We start from the raw sequence: 19,510 nt of genomic DNA on the forward strand, positions 1-19,510 counted from the left end.
GGTCAAATGAGGACAGCAGTGAAAGGAAGTTGACGGCATGGGGTTTGTTAAGATGGATATTCATGTCACCCATGACAATCAGTTGGGTGCCATCTTCAGGAATGGCTGAGAGTAGCATGTCCAGTTCAGCTATAAGTTCCCCAGTAGCCCAGGTGATATACGACCAATTTATACAGCTTAGTGAAGCAGTAACCATGATAGCATGATATTCAAAGGAGGAGTTGATGCTTAGAGGAGTAAGCTTGGTAAATTTCCCGTTTTATGGAAATGAGTCTGCCTGTGCCACCTCCACGTCCATCAGGACAAGGTGTGTGGGAGAAAGTAGAGTCAGCTTAAAATGCAGCTGGTGTGGCTGTGTTTTCTGGACAGATCCAGGTTTCAGTCAGGGCTAGTACCTGATTTGATGTATCTTACAAGTGCTTGAATAAATTCTGTTTTGTTTACAGCGGACTAGTAAATTCAAAGGAAAAAGCACAGGGAGTAGCTGAGGTTTTTCTGAGTGAGTAGTGGTTCTCAGGATTGCGTTACTTTTTATTACCAATGCGTTTTTTTCCGCATGCTCTGGATGACCTGGATATATTGGTAGCACATGGTGTGTGTGTGCAGGAAGGCAGCAGGAGTAGTGTAAGGGTAGTGGTGGTTACCTGTGTCCCTGCTCAGTGGACTCGTGCAAGTAGACTCACAGATTCCAAAAGGGTCTTCACACAAAAGGGCTGACGTAGCCTGTGTGTTAAATATAGGAAATACAACAGCTGTGCCCCTTCACAGCTTGTCACCACGGCTGAACCCACCCCTTCAGGATTTCGCCAGCTAGCGACAGATAGAGGGTGTGACCCATATCAGCCGACCCTACTACCTACTAAACTCAGAGAGTGAGAGCGAGTGCTCCATGTCAATGAAAACAACAATAACAATAACAACAAAGTCTGCTAACAGCCTGGATCCTAATGTGAGCCAGAAAAAACGACAGAAAACATTTACTAATTAACTGCCAACTCCCATCATCCACAACCTAGCACTTCCATTTTTTTAATCAGATGTATTGGTGATTTCAGAAGAGTTTAACTTTTCCAGTCTTAATTCTGACTTCACTATTTAATAATAATCATAATAATCAGAAGTAAAATTGACACGATGACATCAAATCTACCTCTAGTCTCTTCATGTGAGTTGTGACACCCTGGAGCCTTTGTTTTTGCATGAGGAAACATTGGAGGAATTTGTCATGGTTGATTCTGAGATGCTTGGCCAAGTTCCCAATTAAAATCAGCAATCTCCTCATAGATCTCGTTCCCACATCCTTTAAAAACATTTTATAGGTTCTTTAATAAAGATTTGATGAACATTGTAAATTATTCTCCTCAGATGGGTGTCTTTCCTTCTGCTCTTAAGACCACATAGGTAAACCATTTCTGAAGAGAGGCAATTGGATGCCTCCATACTTAATAATTATAGACCAGTATCCAATCTACCATTTTTAAGTGAAATTTTAGAGAAGCTTGTTTTTAACCAGTTAAGTGATTTTATGGCCTCTTAAAATATTTTGGAAAAATATGGCTCTGATTTTCAACCAATCACAGTACAGAGCCAGCGCTAGTTAAGATTGTGAATGACCTCAGGTCCAATATGAATATGAAAAGGCACTCCAAATTAGTATTACTTAAGTGCAGGCTTTGACACAGTAGAACACTCTGTTCCTCTAGATGGACTTCACAGTTTGATTGGCATCACTGGTATTGTTTTTAACTGTCAGGGTAGGGTTAGGGTTGGGGTTTAAATCTTATCTCATTGATAGAGAATTTATTGTAAATATTGATGATTGTTCGTGAACAAGCTATAAAATAAATTGTTCAGATTTAGGTCCTACTCTTTTTAATCCTTATACGCTACCACTTGGAAACATCGTCAGGAGGCACGGCATCAATTTCCATAGCTATGCTGATGAGCCAGGGCCACTCAATGCCCTTTTTAACCGTATTTTAGATATCAAGTTATGGATGGCTGAGATTTCATTAGAGCTCAAATAGGACAAAACCAAAGTTTCACTAATGCAAGCTTTTATTTCCTGTAGAATTGATTACTGTAATGCTTTGCTTTCTGCCCTCCCTAAAAAGAATACAGCTCAGTTACAATTCAGTCAGAGCTCAGCTGCACGTGTGCTGATGAAGACCAGAAAGATAGCAGACATTACACAAGTTTGGAAGTCTCTGCACTGTCTGCCTGTTTGCTTCAGAATTGATTTTGAAACACATTTATTGTTTTATAAAGCTATTAATGGTCTCTGTCCTATCAATTTATCAGATTTGCTTTTAGCCTATGGACCCTCTAGAATCCTCAGGTTTTCTGGTAGTGGCCTTTCAATTACACCAAATGCCCAAAGAAAAACCCACAGTGAGGCACAGTTTTATTAGTGTGGTCTTGGTCTCTGAACAGCCTCCCTGAAAATATGAGGCCAGCTGAGTGTTGCTATCTTTAAAAGCAAAGACCTACCTTTTTAATCCAATTTTTCATCGAACCTTACCAATTTTGTTTTTTTCTCTTTCCTTTATTCATTTGTTTTAGTCTGTTTTACCTGGACTGTCCTTTGTATTCTATTTTATTTTCTCAATTTTTTTCCCTCTTCATAACCTTCTTTTCATGTCTGATTTTGCATCTCCTCTTGGTGGTTTTGCTATTTTATTCTCTTTTTATTTTTATCTTTCTTTTCTTTTCAATAGCCCACCTTACACTTCTGGTTTTACTCACATTATTTAGAATTTATTTTACTATTTATCATTATATTTTATGAATCTTTATTATCAATTATTTCATTTCTTTTTTTGGTTATTGCAAATTTTTGCATTTTTATACTACCTCTGGTGTTTCCTCATTGCAGATTCATGAAACGTTATGATAGCGTTTCCTCATTTCCTGTTTTTATTGAGTCAGTATTTCTAACAGTCATTTAATGTTTGTGCATGGATTGGGGTGGTGTGCGGCTAATGGGTGTGTTGTTGGGGGTCAGGGAGGGAATGTTCCTGTAAAGCAAGTAGTGTTACATTGCTGTATGAAAGTGCTGTACAAATTAAGTCTGATGGATTGAATGATTTACAAGTCTGAAACTGGTAATTACAGTAACTGTCAAGAAAGTTAAATGTGGCATTATATTCAGATTATAATGTCTCCAGAGAACAACCGTAGACTATGTTTACTCTGTGTCTTAGTCAGTTTTAATTATTATCTGTACTGTTTGTGTGTATTCTCCAGCTTCTCTGGAGCAGCAGAGAAACTCAGAGCCATATTGGAGAAGTTCACAGGGCTTTTTCCAACACGACAGAAAAAAATGTGTTGCCAACCCCCCCTCCTCCTTCACTACGTGCATTTGTCATCAAAGCCTGACACAAGTGCTTTAAAGCAAGTACTGTGGGGTTGCCATGGCTACAAAGTCACCCTGTGGGTTTGGCCGTCTTTTATGGTTTTCTATTCTCCTTCTATGACGAGATGAAAATCCACGTGGCCAAACTGTCAGAGCCAAGCTTTTATGACTTCAAAGCCAGGCAGAATCCACAGGAGTTCCGAGACCTTTGTCAGATGGCAATGTGTTGCATTCCTCAAGCCCTGTTGACATTCACAATTTGCCTCTCAGACCATAGCAACAAGGATACTGCATTTTGAAAATAGATCTCTCTCATCTCACCCTGAGCTTGAGCACATGAAGCGATTACGGAGAGAAACGACAAATCTCCCTTAATTTAGCATTTTGGTCCCAGTTCACTAGAGTGAAGAGATATTCAGCAACAGACATCGCAACAGCTTTGCTCTTCTTTTATGTATTCACTCATGTGGGCCTTGAACCTAGCCCATTGGCTGAGACAAAGGCTCAGACATGCAGGTTTTTTATAAGCTAACTACAAAGTGTAGGGCATGGATTTTCTCACATTCGAACGTGGTTTGATGACTTACATATGTACTTGACTCACTGCAATGCGCTCTCTTCTCTAGGTCACGGCTTCAAGTTTGGACCAATCATTGGCAAGCTTCTGTGTGAACTCAGCCTGGGAGAAATGCCTTCCTATGACCTTTCACCTTTCCGAGTCAGGCGCTTCCAGACAATGACCAAATCAGCTTTATAGAGCAGATTCTAAGAGCCTGCCTCCAGTCTCACTTATGCTAAGCTTATCTCTAAAAATCTTCTCATCTAACTTAAGAAAGTAAGAAAGCAAATAATCACTTTCCCCAAAATGGCAAACTGTTTCTTCAAATCTCATGTATAGGGGGGAAGGAGAAACCTGCTTTCCATAATGGGTGGACAGGGGATTAGAGAAACCTGATTTCCCCAGCTAGATTTCTTCTGGAGCTAAGATGATTTCTTGGTCACATATACATGGAACCTGGTGTCTGATCGACTTCTAACATGTAAGCGTGTGCATGACAAAGAAATTATTGCTGGATGAAAGGAGAGATTATTTCATGAGGCAAAGGGACCTTATATTCCAAATAATTAAATTTGAAGTCTGACTAAGACTGAAACTGACAGAAAGTAGCTTTAAGAAGTCAGCTTCCAAAAGTGAACTTCGACCCTAAATTTGACACAATCGTACACATTTTTGCACATTTTCATTACAAAGTACTGTGCTATTTCTACAGATACTCCATGAAAATACTTTGTGTGATAACCACATTGTGCAGATTTTCATTTAAATTAATCAAAGAAGAAACAACCTGCAGAAAAATAAGTCTAGTTATTCTTCATACATAATGAACTAGGAAAAAACAAATGGTGCCATGATTTTGACCGGAGACTTAGCATCGACGACTAAATTCTAACATTGTTGTGCAATTGTATATTCACCCATCTGTGACAAATTGTAATAAAAAAAGCTGTAATCTCATTGGCTTGTATGATTTCATGCATCAGTAAATTTCTCTCTCCCTCTCTCCCTTCCCAGCATTCACCATTTTGCCAACTAAGTACATGGTTAAAAAGACATCAGCTATTGAGCCATTTGTCTATGTGAAGCCAGCTGCATGCTTAGGCTTTGGAGGTGGCCTATTGCCTGGATCTATTTCCCAGTGCACCGGTAAACATTTTAATCACTAATCAGACTGACTATTACAATGGATGCCAAGCAAGGCCATCAGCGGGAATGGGGAAATTATGCAGCGAAACGGCAGAGATCAGCGAGCCATTTGCTCCCTTGCCTCTAAGTGACTTCAGATGGATAGCAAAGGGCCATTATGCAAATTACAAGAATTAGAAGAACATTAAACATGCAAATGCAAATAGTCAACCACCAATAACCATCAAGTAGTGCCAACTGAAACACCTCTCTGGAACAATGTCTGACTTGTAAAATCCCACAAAGCTTTGAAAAAAGCCAACTTTTTCTGCTGCACATGAATAATATTTTGGGTACAAGCGTTAGACATCTGACTGGAGCTCAGTCAGTTCCCTAAGGTGCATAATTGATGATGGCATCCAGTCCATGTATTGTGTTGAAGTACCATGTTGTATATCAGTAGCTAGTAAAAGCATTGCAGAGGGGAAAAAGAGGTGGCACAGATCTCAAGTTAAATTAATCTGACTCTCACGGAACAATAAAACATGGTGACTAACAATAAAGGATGTTCAGGTTAACAAGAATCACTCAGAAAAACAACTCATGAAGGCTGCATTGAACAGTATTTTTTAATTAACTATTAAAGAAAGGTGTTGCTCGTGCTGATGAAGCCACAGTTCCCCAAGAGCTAGAAGGAGCTTTTTAGTGTCTTAAAAAGCTCATTGTTGTGGTTTTCCAGGGCTGCAAACTCCATTTGTCAGCTTTGTTTCCAGCAGCAGCACATAGTAAAAAAGCTCCGATAAACCCTCTGTCCACAACCTGCACAGCACCAAAAAGCAGACAGAAACTTGCTAACATTAGCCACCATAAACTACTGGCCACCTGCAATCGACTGGCGACCGGTTCAGGGTGTACCCCGCCTCTCGCCCGTTGACAGCTGGGATAGGCTCCAGCCCCCCCGCAACCCTGAAAGGGATAGGCAGTACAGAAGTTGATTAAATGAATGAAACTACTGGCCATACCAGACCAAGTAAGGTTTAAATGGAAAAATGGTACAAGGGTTTTATTGCTTCACATTTTAAGGAGAAATTCGCAGTATATTTTTGAGTCACAGTCACATTTTAACTTTTGTCTTTTTTTTACTGTGCATGAGTAACTCATCAAACCATTACACAAAAGCTTGAGTCATTTGAGACTTTTTTTTTTTTAGGTTGTAGAAAGTCCTCTTTACAAATAAATGTTATTTTGTATTAAGGGTTTCCAAAAAATATAAGATACCTAAGTAACAGTTAAATAAGAATTTAAGAAATCATGTCATTGGTAAAATTAATTGCAATCTTAGCCTTAAAATATGCACAGGTTTAAATAGGAACTGGTCCCCTTTTCAGCGTCAAGAGACAATGTCTATAATAATCTAGCTTGTTAGCAAAGCTATTCTTAAAACTTCTAAATAGAAATAGGAGGCTGGTCATGGGTTAGCACTATTGGAATTGCATCACAGAACATCAACTGAACATGCTATGGACTGACAAATCACAGATTAAACCTATTCAATCTAACCACTGAGTGGACTACAGAGGTCCCAAAGAAAAACAGGTTCCCAACGGGTTCATATCATGACACAACGGCTGCTCAATATTGGGTTGTCTGAGCAGGATGTTAGCTGGTTTAAGAAATGCCTGAAAGGACACATTGTGTGAAATTTGATGGCATTTCCTCCAGTGCACTTCATGTTGCAACAGGTGTCCCCAAGGTTCCTTTTGGGGTCCACTTCTGTTTACGAGCTATGTTAACAGCCTGGGTCAAAATGTTCCAAATGCTTAGTATCATTTTTACACCTACAATACTATCATTTACTGCTGTGGTGGCAGTCTTGCTCAGTCACTTGAGGATTTGCAGTCGGCCATTTGTATTGTAGAATCACAGTTGTCTGGTCTGAAACTTGTGTTGAATACCACAAAAACTAAATCAATGTTTTTTCCTAATGCCAGGAAGAATTTAGCTTCTCTTACTTTTCACCTTGCAGGGCAGTCAGTGTTACAGTACAAGTATCCAGGTATTTTAATTGATGATTGCTTAGTTTTTAAATCTCATAATGACATTTTTGTAATGGAACTACTCAGGCTAGGTTTTTATGTCAGAAACAAGTCCTGCTTTTCCAATGTTGCCAAAAAAAAAAAAAAAAAGCTATGTTCCTTCCCTTGCTTGACAATGGTGATCTGTTGCACATGCACATATCTGTCCATTGTTTGCATCAGCTGGATGCTGTGTACCACAGCACACTGCTATTTAGGATGCAAAGAATTACCATTGCACCCTAAATGCCGAAGTCTGGTGGCCTCCATTGGCCTTGTGTAGACTCACTCACTGGTACATATTTATTCGTGAATCCATCCTTGGACTGCTCCCCTTTACCTTTGTGGCTGTCTGAACTACTAACTATTGTTTCACATGATACCTTCTGACTGTCCGTCGCAAAGTTCACACTGAAATGGAAAAACTTGATGTTCTCTGCCCCTGCAGCCTGGAACCACCTGCGGTTAGGCTGATCCCAACTAAGGCATTTAAAATGTACTAAAGGGGTTGGTGGCAAATTCAGTTGGAACTTCATTGCCTCCTTAACTGAATCGTCTTCCTCCTGTCTTTCCTCTTAAAATATGATTCTGTGGGATGATACTGTATGTTTTGCTGTTGTGTTTTTCTGACCAGGTTTATGTTTTTGAAACACTGTAATGCAGGTAGATAATTCATGTTTTGTTTTGTGTGTTTTTAATGTTTGCATGTATGCTGCATGAAACGCTGAAACGCTGTGATGCTTATCTGGGCCAGGGCTCCTTTGAAAGAGATATTGTGATCTCAGTGGGACTTACCTGGTTAAGTAAAGGATTAATAATACTGAAAATAATAATTTTGGGTGAACAATAATTTTCTGGACTGGTAAACACATTTAAAGTCAAAGGAGATATGGCGGGAAAATGGTGGCAAGTACTCTGTCCTGTTGTGCAACAGCGGCAGTTTTAATCATTTATTATTCTTTTGGGGTCAAATCTATTTCAAATATAAATAATGCATTTTGGATCTGAATTGCACCGTTTTATGCATGATAAAATAGCCATTATTGAAGTAAAGAAGAAAAACATCACTATAGTGATTTCAAACTTTTGAACGATAATGTAAGAAAGTTGAAAGGACAATTTAACTTTTTTTCTGGTAGAGACTGGTTTCCATATTTTTGCCACTACTTGCACTAAAGGAAAACTGATTGTTAAAAAAAATATTGTTTACAGGGAGTCATGTGTCTCCAAAAGCAAATCACATGACAGAAGCTTTGAGAACCACTGCTATAAATGAGGACTTAAGAATAATTGAAACCTGTATGTAGGAGAGACAAGGTGCAGCCGCTGTCGATGCAAACCTCTGTTCCATCAAACTCTGTGAACATCATAGCAAAATAAAGAAGGCCAGACAGGAGTGTCAGTGGTTAGCTAAAGGACCTTTGTCAGCAAAAAGAGGTTTTAAACAAAGCTCATTCACGTTAATGGGCTCTCCTTTCTCGTTTGGCTTAAGCCCAAAATGTTCCTGTTCTGGAGTTGTAGAGTGGAGCTTTGAAAAGTCATTTTGCAGTTATTCTTCCAAACATTCTGGCTGGAAATATGTCAGCAAAAACATTTGTTAGCCTTGAGTAACACGCTGATACTGCTCTAAGGCTGATATGTTTCCGTGTTAACAGTGGCCACAAAACCCATATGTGTATATTCCACGTCATGTCCATGTATCGTGCAATAAGTTGATAACCAGCGTTTGGGGTTACGCATAACACTAATATATTACTTTTTGTCTCTCACAAAGTAATATAATGCATTACCAATAATATTTTGGTAGTTTTTTTACAGTCAACCTTTTAATGATATTCTACACAGGGAACAACAACAACAAAAAAAAAAGTTTTTAAACACAGCTGTGTTAAAGAAACACAGCAGTCACCTAATGGTAGATTTGATCTATTATTACCCCTTTATTGGGCATCAACCTTGTGTATTGTTGAAAAAATAGACTTGAAGCATAAACAAAACACTAATGCAGAGATTAAAATGAGAGCGAATCTGTTGCAGACGTGCAAGCAGGAAAAACACATCTGATAATGCTTCTCAGCTGAATTTTTGCAGGCTATAGTAATAAGTGTTATTGTTACAAACAATAATGTAACTGTGATATACATAAAGAAAAAAATTTTATGCTCATCTTCTCCAATTATTTTGGTGTCACACATTATTCCACACAAACAGTAGCACAGTAAAGAAACTCATTCATTTCAAATGCAAGTAAATTGCAATATGTAATATTTTATGATTTAAAAGTAACTTGCCTAACACTGTAAATAATGTAAATAGCATGAGAAGCCTTATGACAGCAGAAGGATTTTCCACTATCTTACTGTTGTGAAGGAAATCAGCCACTGCTGTCATGGAGGTCTCAAGCTTGAGAACATAAGTTACATTTTCCCAGAAGGCCAAAAGAGTTGATGTAGTGATGAATATTTACATGGGCAGTGATCACCTTAAGGTACTGTATCTGTCCAGACCCAGAGGAGTTAGGCGAGACAGCTTGGAGAGGCTCACAGTGGAACAGGTCGGAATTGGACAGCTGTCACAGGTCACTGTGAGTGTACTGGGAAATGCATGCATAAATATATGTTCATTGCAGAAGAGTAAGTTTTGCTCCCTGAAGTCCTCGATGATGTGTTAGCTCAAGGAGATCATGTTTAGTTTGCCTGAAAAGTTAAAAATGCAGCTGTGATTCAATGGTCTTAAATGCTGAGCTCTAATGTTAAATTTGAGATGTTGATATTAATCTACTTAAACTCCACATAAAATAGATGCTGATTTACAATGGAGAAAGGACAAAAAACACACCAAAAACACAGTTACATCAGTCAACACCGATCATTCAATGATCATTAGTAGATATCCACAAATACATCATATAAACAACTCTCACAAGCCCAGATTTAGCATCTATATATCTATGGTGTTAGAACTTCATGCAGGTCAACCTCTACATGGAGTCTGGTAGCTGCTCTGTCCAGGTAAGAGATTACTCTCCTGTCGTGCGTCATTACATATGTTTGGGTTATGAGTGTTTGCTAATGAATGATCCTAGCTTGTCTATCAGCATTATATATGGAGCTAACTTAGCAAGCACCAGTGTTAAATGCCACATTACTAACTTAGCAAGCGTTCATAGCAAACATGTGTAATCAGGGTACCCTAAAAGAATGTTTGGTCTTCAATGAAAGAAATCACCTGACTTGGCAGCCAATAGAAAATGGAAGAAATTGTGTGGTTCAGTTAGAATAACATAAAGCCTATTGGCTTGATACTTTCACCATCACTGGAGGTGATTGCTGAACCTGTCTTTTTTTAGCTGCAATAGCATTTGTTGAAAGGTTCATATGAAGCAGTGGTCTTTCTCAGACAGGTGCCATGTTGATACACAGTTCATGTCATTTTCTCTGAATTCATCAGTATTCACTAAACTGTCACTGAGACTGCTCAGACAGTCCTGTGTTTCTGTATCTAACCTCACCAGGACAGATAAGATTTGCATCCTTAGTAACATAATGGAAACCCTGCCTGGTTGCTGCTTCAGAAACACTGGGTGCATCTATGGAGAATTGTCAGATTCCCTTTTAAAAAAAACGATCTGGATAGTCATCTGTGCTGTTCAGGGGATCAATATGAGGAACTCCTCCTGAAGCATTCTTAACAGAGGGAACAGACACACAGTAGTGGATGGTTATGGTGCTTCTCATTAGGTTTTTATGGTGTCACTATGTGTTTTGTGATGTTTTAATGTCTACCTGTAAATTGTGTCTTTCTCATCCCATCGGGGAACTGGTGTTCCAAACTAGTGTAGGATATAAATGTGTGTACATTGCTCTGGTCCATGTACTTGTCACTGTAAAAAATAAACATTAACTTAAAAATACAATTTATGTAATATTTCAAAACACATGAACTAACACACATAAGACTGAAAGAGCTGAAAAAAACTGAAAGACTAAAAGGTCAGTGATAGATGGAAATAAAGATGCAAGCTCGATATTTGTGACAGACAGTCCTGAACTTAAATGAGTTTGTATCTCAGTTTTGAATTTGAACTGAAGGTGAATTTTCAAATGTATTCTCTGTTCTTGGATGTTGTTGATGATATCCTCTGGAGAGAGAGTTACAACAAATAACAGGTACTCACCTGTCCTGGGTTTCCAATGCATATTGTAGCTAGTCCTCTATACTCCTCAAATTAAAAAAAAAAAAAGAAAAAAAACTTGTCAGGAATTATTGTCGTAATCTGTAAAAACAAAAACAAAACAAAAAAAGCAACAACAAGTGTGAGGAAAGGTGAATGCAGAAGTCACCACCATGAGCATTTTAGCATTCAGCCACACCCAGTACCAGCATGGTGATGCAACATTGTGGATAATTTTGATTTGGGCCACTTAAATAAATGTAGTATACATTTACAAATATATATATTTGAAAGTATTTGCAATTAAATATGTCTATGGTACAGTAATGCCTTTTCATTCAACACGCCAGGTAGTTAGAAAGGTTTTCAGTTAATGGATTAACCCATAAGTCATTTCCTGCATGATTAGGAGCTCACACTTTCTAAGATTATCATATTTATGGCCTGTGAATCCTGAAAAAGGTACCTGAAAATATTAAGTTGTACTAATCAATATTTTTATATTAACAATGGATCAAATGATAGTGTGTCATCTGAAAGTACCAAGTACTGATAAGTCCACAGAGAATTATCACTAGTTCTGCAGTTAACCTCAGCTCTACAGAGCGTTTTGCCTCTTTCAGGTCATTGTTGTTGCTCAGTCGCAGTGCTCTCAGCAACCTGAATTCCAGAAGCAGCAGGTAGCCATTTTTACAACAACATTAATGATGATTCCTCCAGGCATGCTAACGTAACTCACGGATTTCTGCAAGGTTCTGTGCTTGGATCGATAATATTCCCCCAAAATGGCCCTTTAGGTAATAATAGTAGGGGACTCCATAAATTCTCATTGCTATGCAAATGATACCCAGCCATATTTAACAATGAAGCCAGATGAAACCAATTAATGAACTTTAACAGAGTTTGTCTGGTGTTTCCTTTGTCTTAGTTGTAAGTTAAAAAAGATTAGCTGTCATTTTTGTGCAAGTGTGTTCACAGTCTTGGAAATAATTGTCACGGGTAATTAGACTTGCACGGCTTAATCTTTGAGACAAGCTTATGCTGCTGGCAGGATTGACCAGGTAACCCCTGACCGTGCGCTGGATGGGTTGGTGGGGAGAGTACCAGCATGTCTTAAGAATGTAAAGACCTGGATGGCCTGCAACTTCCTGTTACTATATTTAGACAAAACTAAACTTTAGAAACTCACTCTCTGATGATACACCTACCCGGGATGACATTGTGCTAGTCTCCAGCACCACTGTAAGGAATCTGGGAGTTATCTTTAATCAGGATATGTCTTTTAATTTAAAATACATCTCAAGGCCATAAAGCTTTGTGGCCATGGTGTTTGCTCTCATGGTCTGCTCATTTATTTTAATAAAGCATACGCATATCTAAATTAGCATGTGTGCATTTCTTGTGTTCACACTCTGGGCCATGTCTAGCTTTTCCTGATAAACCCAATTTTTAGATGTAATAATATTTTGTATATGTGTCAAAAAGTTTTGCGTACACAGATATATGATATGAATATGCTGGTGAGTGCAACAGAGGACTGCACTGTGAACATAAATCTTGCAGGAGCAGGTGGTTTTAACACTGTTGCAAGTGGGAGCCAACATTCAAAAAACAAATATCAGGTCCTGGGTTTTAGCAGGCAGTAACCAGAAGGATGGAGTCAATAAATTAAGTACAAACAAAGATCAAAGTAGGTCATTACAATACAAAACCCAAACAAGGCATGTGTGACATGCACAAATTTCTCAGTTGTTACTGAGAAAGACTGAAAAGAACTGGACTTTGTTAATTGTGACAAATGTACAAAAGTATTGGTCTACAACAGGGTTCTCTGGTTGTGTGCACCAACTCCATTGTTATTGTGCAGAATACAAATAAAGTAGAAGTGCCACTCCTGATTAGGGTGTTAAAAGACAGAAACAAAACAAAATCGAACAACCTCAACAACACAAACGATCACCGTCAACGACACATGTTCTTAAATAATGAGTAAAACAAAAACATATAATGTGATTTTGTACTAGAGTAGGTGTAATTATGTATGAGCATGAGTATGAATGTGATTATGCACTACAACGTAATTTTGCTCTGTTATCAGTAACAGGTATGCATCTGTTTATTAATACTACACAGTAAAATAATGTGTTTTCCCTGCAGGACAGGAGAAGATTGAATGGTCAGAATGTTTGCGGATGTGCGTGGGAGTAGACACACACACTGCAGGAGTGGGCAGCAATAGCCAGAAATCCAGTGGGAGTGGCAGGAGCAGGATTAAGAAAACAGTCTCACGTGGGTTCTATAGTGCAGAACTCCCTCAGGAATTTGTTGAGAGGTTTCAGGACATGAAAGGTAAAACAGAAGGAACTGAACATATTTGCTGCACTGTTTAATGTGGGACCAGCTGAAGTACCTGATGACCTCCAGCATGAAATCACTGAGCTCCTCCTCCTCCTCCTCCTCTTCTGGTAGCTGGTTTCTGTCTGGGCTCATGATTTCCCATCTTGTTTTTTGTATTTATTTTATTTTCCTTAAACTTGAAAGTTTTAATTTTTGGCTGAATTGGACATCTAAAGACATATTTTATGGACAAATATTTAAAAGTTGTGGATGACCCTTGCGACCTCTGATATTTCACGGATACACTCTGCTCTGGCCTACTGACAGAAAAATCCTGCTGGCAGCTAAAGCTAACTAACTAGCACCAAGATGCCTCCTTTCTCCACAGATGACCTCAGCAAACAAACTTCTGCAGCAGGTTGCAGTGTTGGAAACTAAAGTTCAGCGTCTGGAAATAGACGCAGAAGTGAACGGACCTTGTGGAAATGACAGCACTTTGCCACTGACTCAAAACAGCGGACTGGAGAATGCTACCATCTCAGCTAATTAGCTCTGATACAGCTCCCACGAAACTAAAGGGCTGATAAATCTGCCAGTATTAGTCCTCCCTGGAATGCTCTCGGGGCAAAGCCCAAGAGTAAATCAGCTGATATGGGGAGACGTCCAACAGGTAGAACCCAGTGCCCAGAGATCTGTGATGCGACAGGCTGGCCTGCGTTATCATCCTCCTCAACACCTGTGCAGAGTAAGACACAGCTGTGGATAAAAGCTAAAGGGAAGATGAGCAACAAAGCTCCCAAACAGGCTAGTGTGCAGTTACAAAATCGGTTTGCTCTACTACTGCAGGACCCTGGATCTCCAACTGAAAACCTGGATAACTCCTCGGACTCACAGAGAAGGGTAAGGCCTGACAGGAAGTCAGAAGCTAGAAAGCTACAAGGAAAGCTACTGACTGGTCCTGAGACTCTGGTTGTTGGTGAATCTGCTATTAAAGATGTGGGAAGCATGTACAGCAGAAACACAAAAGTGTTGTGCTTTCCTGATGATACAGTCTCCATCATGACCAACAGAATCCTCAGTATTGTTGCAGAAATTCCAACTTTGAAATACCTTGTACTGCACACAGGGGCAAATGATATTGAAACGACAATCTGAAGTGCTCAAATGAGATTTAGATAAACTGCTAAATGCAGTGAGCTCTCTGAATGCTGAGGTCTTCTTCAGTGGGCCTTAACCACCAGTCAGAGGAGGAGGAGAGAGATTCAGCAGATTATTGGCAGTAAACAGATGGCTTTCAACTGCATTTTTCATTTAATTGACAATTTCAACTTTTTCTGGGACCGCAGACATTTTTTCAAACGAGACGGACTTTCCCTAAACAAGTCAGGAGTAAAACTTTTTGCCTCCTACCTATCTTTCTTCCGGCGTTACACTGTTCCCACTCCCAAGGACAAGAGACAAGAGGAATCCAAACAAAAGCAGCAAACACCAAAACATGAAGGAGAACCAACTCAAAAAAGGGGATGCCTCATGTCCTCCACCAGGGGCCACTGCTCATGGGGATTCACCAGCTTTTAAGGCAAATGTTATGCCTGACTTTTCCAAGGAAAAGCCAGGGCCCATTGTGCTGGAAGCTTCATTGATTCATGTCTCAATAGGTAGGAGGAGAAGATCGGCCCATCTCTCCAGAAACATCACATCATCGAATTTAAAATGTATTCCACGTCAGCCACAGTATGTTCTAAAACATGGGGATGTTGGACTTTTTAGCACATTTAAGTTAGCTCTTTTAAATGTTAGGTCTTTGGCAGGCAAATCATTCTTAATCAATGACTTTATCATCAAGCACAAGCTTGATTTTAGATAACAAGATAACAGCGCAGCAGTCCTCAATGAGTCAGCCCCTCCGAATTTCAGTTTCATAAGTGAAGTAAGAATGCATAAGAGAGGAGGTGGAGTCGCCATTTTGTTTAATGATAGCATTCAATTCAGTAGAGTCTCTTATGGTCAGTTTGAATCTTTTGAATATGTTGCCATTCAATCTAAGTCTCCCTGTCGATCAGTCTTTGTAACCATGTACAAGCCCCCAAAATACAATGATGTTTTCCGATGAGTTTGCCAATCTACTCTCTGTTGTTTGTATTGATTTTGACTATGTTGTGTTAGTGGGTGACTTCAACATTCATGTTGATAATCTCAAAGGTGGATGTGCTAAAGAACTTTTAAACATCCTGGATCATTTTGGCCAATCTCAGCAGGTAACACATTCAACACATAAGAAAGGGCATATATTAGATTTGGTTATTTCCAAAGGGCTTAATATCTCTGAGGCTGTGGTGACGGATGTTGCTCTTTCTGATCATTACAGTGTGTAATTTAAAATGGCCATACCTGCTATTCTAAACAAAAGTGGAACAGAGGTAATCAAAAAGCGTTATATTAATGATAACACCTGTGCAGTCTTCACTCAGTCTTTTACACCATCACCAACACTGCCCTCAGCTTCAACTGATGACCTTGTAAATAGTTTCAGTTCCAAAGTTATGGCTATTATTGACTCCATCGCCCCACTTAAGACAAAAGTTTTATCAGGAAGGAAAATGACACCTTGAAGAAACACCATACTGGTCAAAGTCCAGAAAAGAGTCTGCACACAGGCAGAGCGCAGGTGGCGAAAAATTAAACTCCAGGTTCATTATGAGATTTATAAAAACAGTCTCCACACCTATTACCATGAACTAAAGAAGGCAAGGTAAGCATATTTCTCAGAGATTATCAACAGAAACTGTAATAATGCCCGTACTTTGTTTTCTGTTGTGGATAGACTGACAAACCCCACAGCATCAGTTCCTCCTGAGCTGCTATCCAACAAGTCATGCAAGGAATTTGCAGCCTTTTATACAGATAAAATTTCAAGGATAAGACAAACAGTGCGCAGCTCCAGCTCAGGCAACATGATAAGTCTATCTGTGCCTTCTTGTTCTCCAGTTAATCTATCACATTTTAACCTTCTAGATCATACGAGGCTGACAGAAAATGTATCACAGTTAAAATCCACAACATGCTGCCTTGATACTCTGCCAACAAACTTTTTTAAAAAATGTCTTTAATTGCATAGCTCCAGATGTGTTGCAGATAATAAATAATTCTCTTCAGTCTGGTCACTTTCCCCAGGCCTTGAAAACTGCAGTAATAAAGCCTCTCCTGAAAAAGACTAATCTGGATGCTTCAGCGATAAGTAACTACAGGCCAATATCAAATCTACCTTCTTGACAGACCGGAAAAGTGAGTAGGACTTACTGGCACTGTACTACACTGGTTCAAATCTTATTTACAAGATAGAGACTACTTTGTGTCAATTGGTGAGCATGTGTCTGAACGACAAAAGATGATGTGTGGGGTGCCACGAGGGTCCATTCTTGGACCACTTCTTTTCAATATCTACATGTTGCCCCTAGCTCAGATTATGGAGCAACATAATATTTCTTTTCATACTTACGCAGATGATACACAACTTTATATTTCTGTGTCATCACATGACTACAGTCCCTTACTTTCACTGAGTGAGTGTATTCATCAAATCAATGAGTGGATGTGCCAGAATTTTCTTCAGCTTAATGCAGATAAGACAGAAGTGATTGTATTTGGCCCCAAAAATGAAAGGTCAAAGATCAGTGCTCACCTTAATTCCATGTCACTGACAACAACAGATAAAGCCAGAAATCTTGGTGTAATTATTGATTCTGACCTGAATTTTAACAACCAGTTAAAGCTCATTACCAAATCAGCCTACTACCACCTGAAAAATATAACCAGAATTAAGGGATGTCTGTCCAAAGAAGACATGGAAAAACTGGTTCATGCATTTATTTTCAGTAGGTTGGACTATTGCAATGGAGTCTTTACTGGCCTAAACAAAAAATCAATTAGGCAACTACAGCTGATTCAAAATGCTGCTGCACGAGTCCTTACAAACACCAGAAAAATGGACCATATCACACCAGTCCTCAGATCACTACATTGGCTTCCTGTGAGTCAAAGAATAGACTTTAAAATCTTACTGTTGGTCTACAAAGCATTAAATGGTCTAGGACCGAAATATATTCTAGAGTTATTAACTCCATATGAAGTATCCAGACCTCTCATGTCATCAGGGACAGGTCTATTGTGTGTTCCCAGAATGAGAACCAAACAAAGTGAAGCAGCTTTTAGTTATTATGCTCCTCACCTGTGGAACATTCTCCCTGCACACCTAAGGTCTGCACCAACTGTCAGCTCATTTAAATCAGGGTTGAAAACATTATTATTTGCTACAGCTTTTACTTAAAGTAATCATTTTAAATGCTAGATTATTGTCTTTTACTGGCTTCTGTTTTTAATGTTCCTTTAATTGTATTTTATTTTATTTCTATTCTCTTCTAATCTCTTTCTTTCTTTCTTTCTTTGAAATGTATGATTTTAATGTATTTTATGCTTCTGTAAAGCACTTTGAATTGCCTGGTGTATGAATTGTGCTATACAAATAAATTTGCCTTGCCTTGCCTTACAAGGCTATGACCTACTACTGTGAGCAGCTCTTTTCAAAACTGACTCTTGCTATGACTGGGTTCTGCTCAAGGCAGACTGATCCAAACACTGAAAGCCAGCAGTTAGTAGCATCATCTTCATCACTGCTGTCTGACACCGCAGCAAAGAAAAGCAGCTCCAGTCAATGCAGAGCGTAGCGTGATGTATGTGTTCAATAAGTTAGTATGGCCTGGGGTGCCATGGGGGGGGGGGGGGGGCTCTTTGTCAGATGCTAGTGAGAAGGCATGTTCTCAGCCAACTGCAGTCTAGGCTTGATAGTTCAATAACATCGCTGACACAGACACAAAACCTTTTAAGACAATCAAGTGAGCACTCTGAAGGAGGAGTATGTTTAATTAAAAGGCATAAGTCATGCTTGTTACTTGTTACTGCTTAAACATGGCATTTTTTTTTATTTTTTTACCCCTAACTTTAATCACTCTCCAGCTGCAGACCAAAAAATTCAGGTGTAACATTATGATAACGGTAGTGCTCCTCGTTTTCAGAGGGTGTTAAATTAATCACTTTTCTCATTTTAAACTGCATTTTAAAGAGATTCCTTTTGCAGACTAATTCTACAGCACAGATATTGCACAAAAACTTAACACATAAGAGTAGAAACCTATTATTCACAAAGGGCCTCATTTATCAAAACTAGTGCAGATTTGAGCGTCAGGAAACAATGCCAGCCATGAACCCAAGCCATAACAAGCCTTTCCCTAATTAACGCTAATTAATGCTATCTACATATGAGATGCTGTGACTTATATACATGCATATGATATTTACATTTTATATACATGAAACTGAATACAAAGAGCACTTAATTTGATGTATTTGGTGCAAACTTGAAATACTTAAAAGACCATAGTTATTAGTCTAGCCTACGGACAGTCATTGACATGAAATAGCATGTAAACAGAGGTTCAATTCACAGAATTAATTAAAACTTTGTTCCATTTAGTTTAGCAGAGCCTTTCCAATGAGCCAATATGCACAATAGCAGTATCCTGGTTGTTTGACCTGAATGAAAGAAAGTCTTAATTTCCCAGCACACCCTCTGATTCATTTGCACTAAACCAAACCTGATCCAGTGCCTATTAAGCAAAGGCCCAGGTCGACTTTGCCCCCCCCCATTTGTCATTTCAGAGACAGCACTTCATCAGTGATGACACTGATGGAAATAGCTTTCCGTTTTTTGATGAATATACACAAATTATAGGTTAAATTGATCATCTTGGCCTTACCAACTTATTTTATAACCTTTGTTTGTTAAATTTCCACTAAATTAAGAGAGTGCAGTATGGAAATTCAGTTGT

At 39.0% G+C, this 19,510-nt stretch overlaps 1 protein-coding gene across 2 annotated transcripts in view; it reads left to right on the top strand.

Moving 5' to 3' along the window:
• Positions 1-19,510, top strand: part of pipox (pipecolic acid oxidase) — a 46,316-nt gene that overhangs the window by 21,692 nt on the left and 5,114 nt on the right. Inside the window, exon 8 of one of the 2 annotated variants that reach the window (XM_076735676.1) lies at positions 3,982-4,870. The exons of the other annotated variant lie outside the window; for it this stretch is intronic. Within the exon in view, the coding sequence (XP_076591791.1) occupies positions 3,982-4,112 (131 nt within the window). The 3' untranslated portion in view covers positions 4,113-4,870. Of the gene's footprint in view, positions 1-3,981; positions 4,871-19,510 lie in introns of those variants that run through there. 2 annotated transcript variants of the gene reach the window in all.

This window comes from Chaetodon auriga, chromosome 7 (genome assembly GCF_051107435.1).
Source record: "Chaetodon auriga isolate fChaAug3 chromosome 7, fChaAug3.hap1, whole genome shotgun sequence".
Classification (NCBI taxonomy): Eukaryota; Metazoa; Chordata; class Actinopteri; order Chaetodontiformes; family Chaetodontidae; genus Chaetodon; species Chaetodon auriga.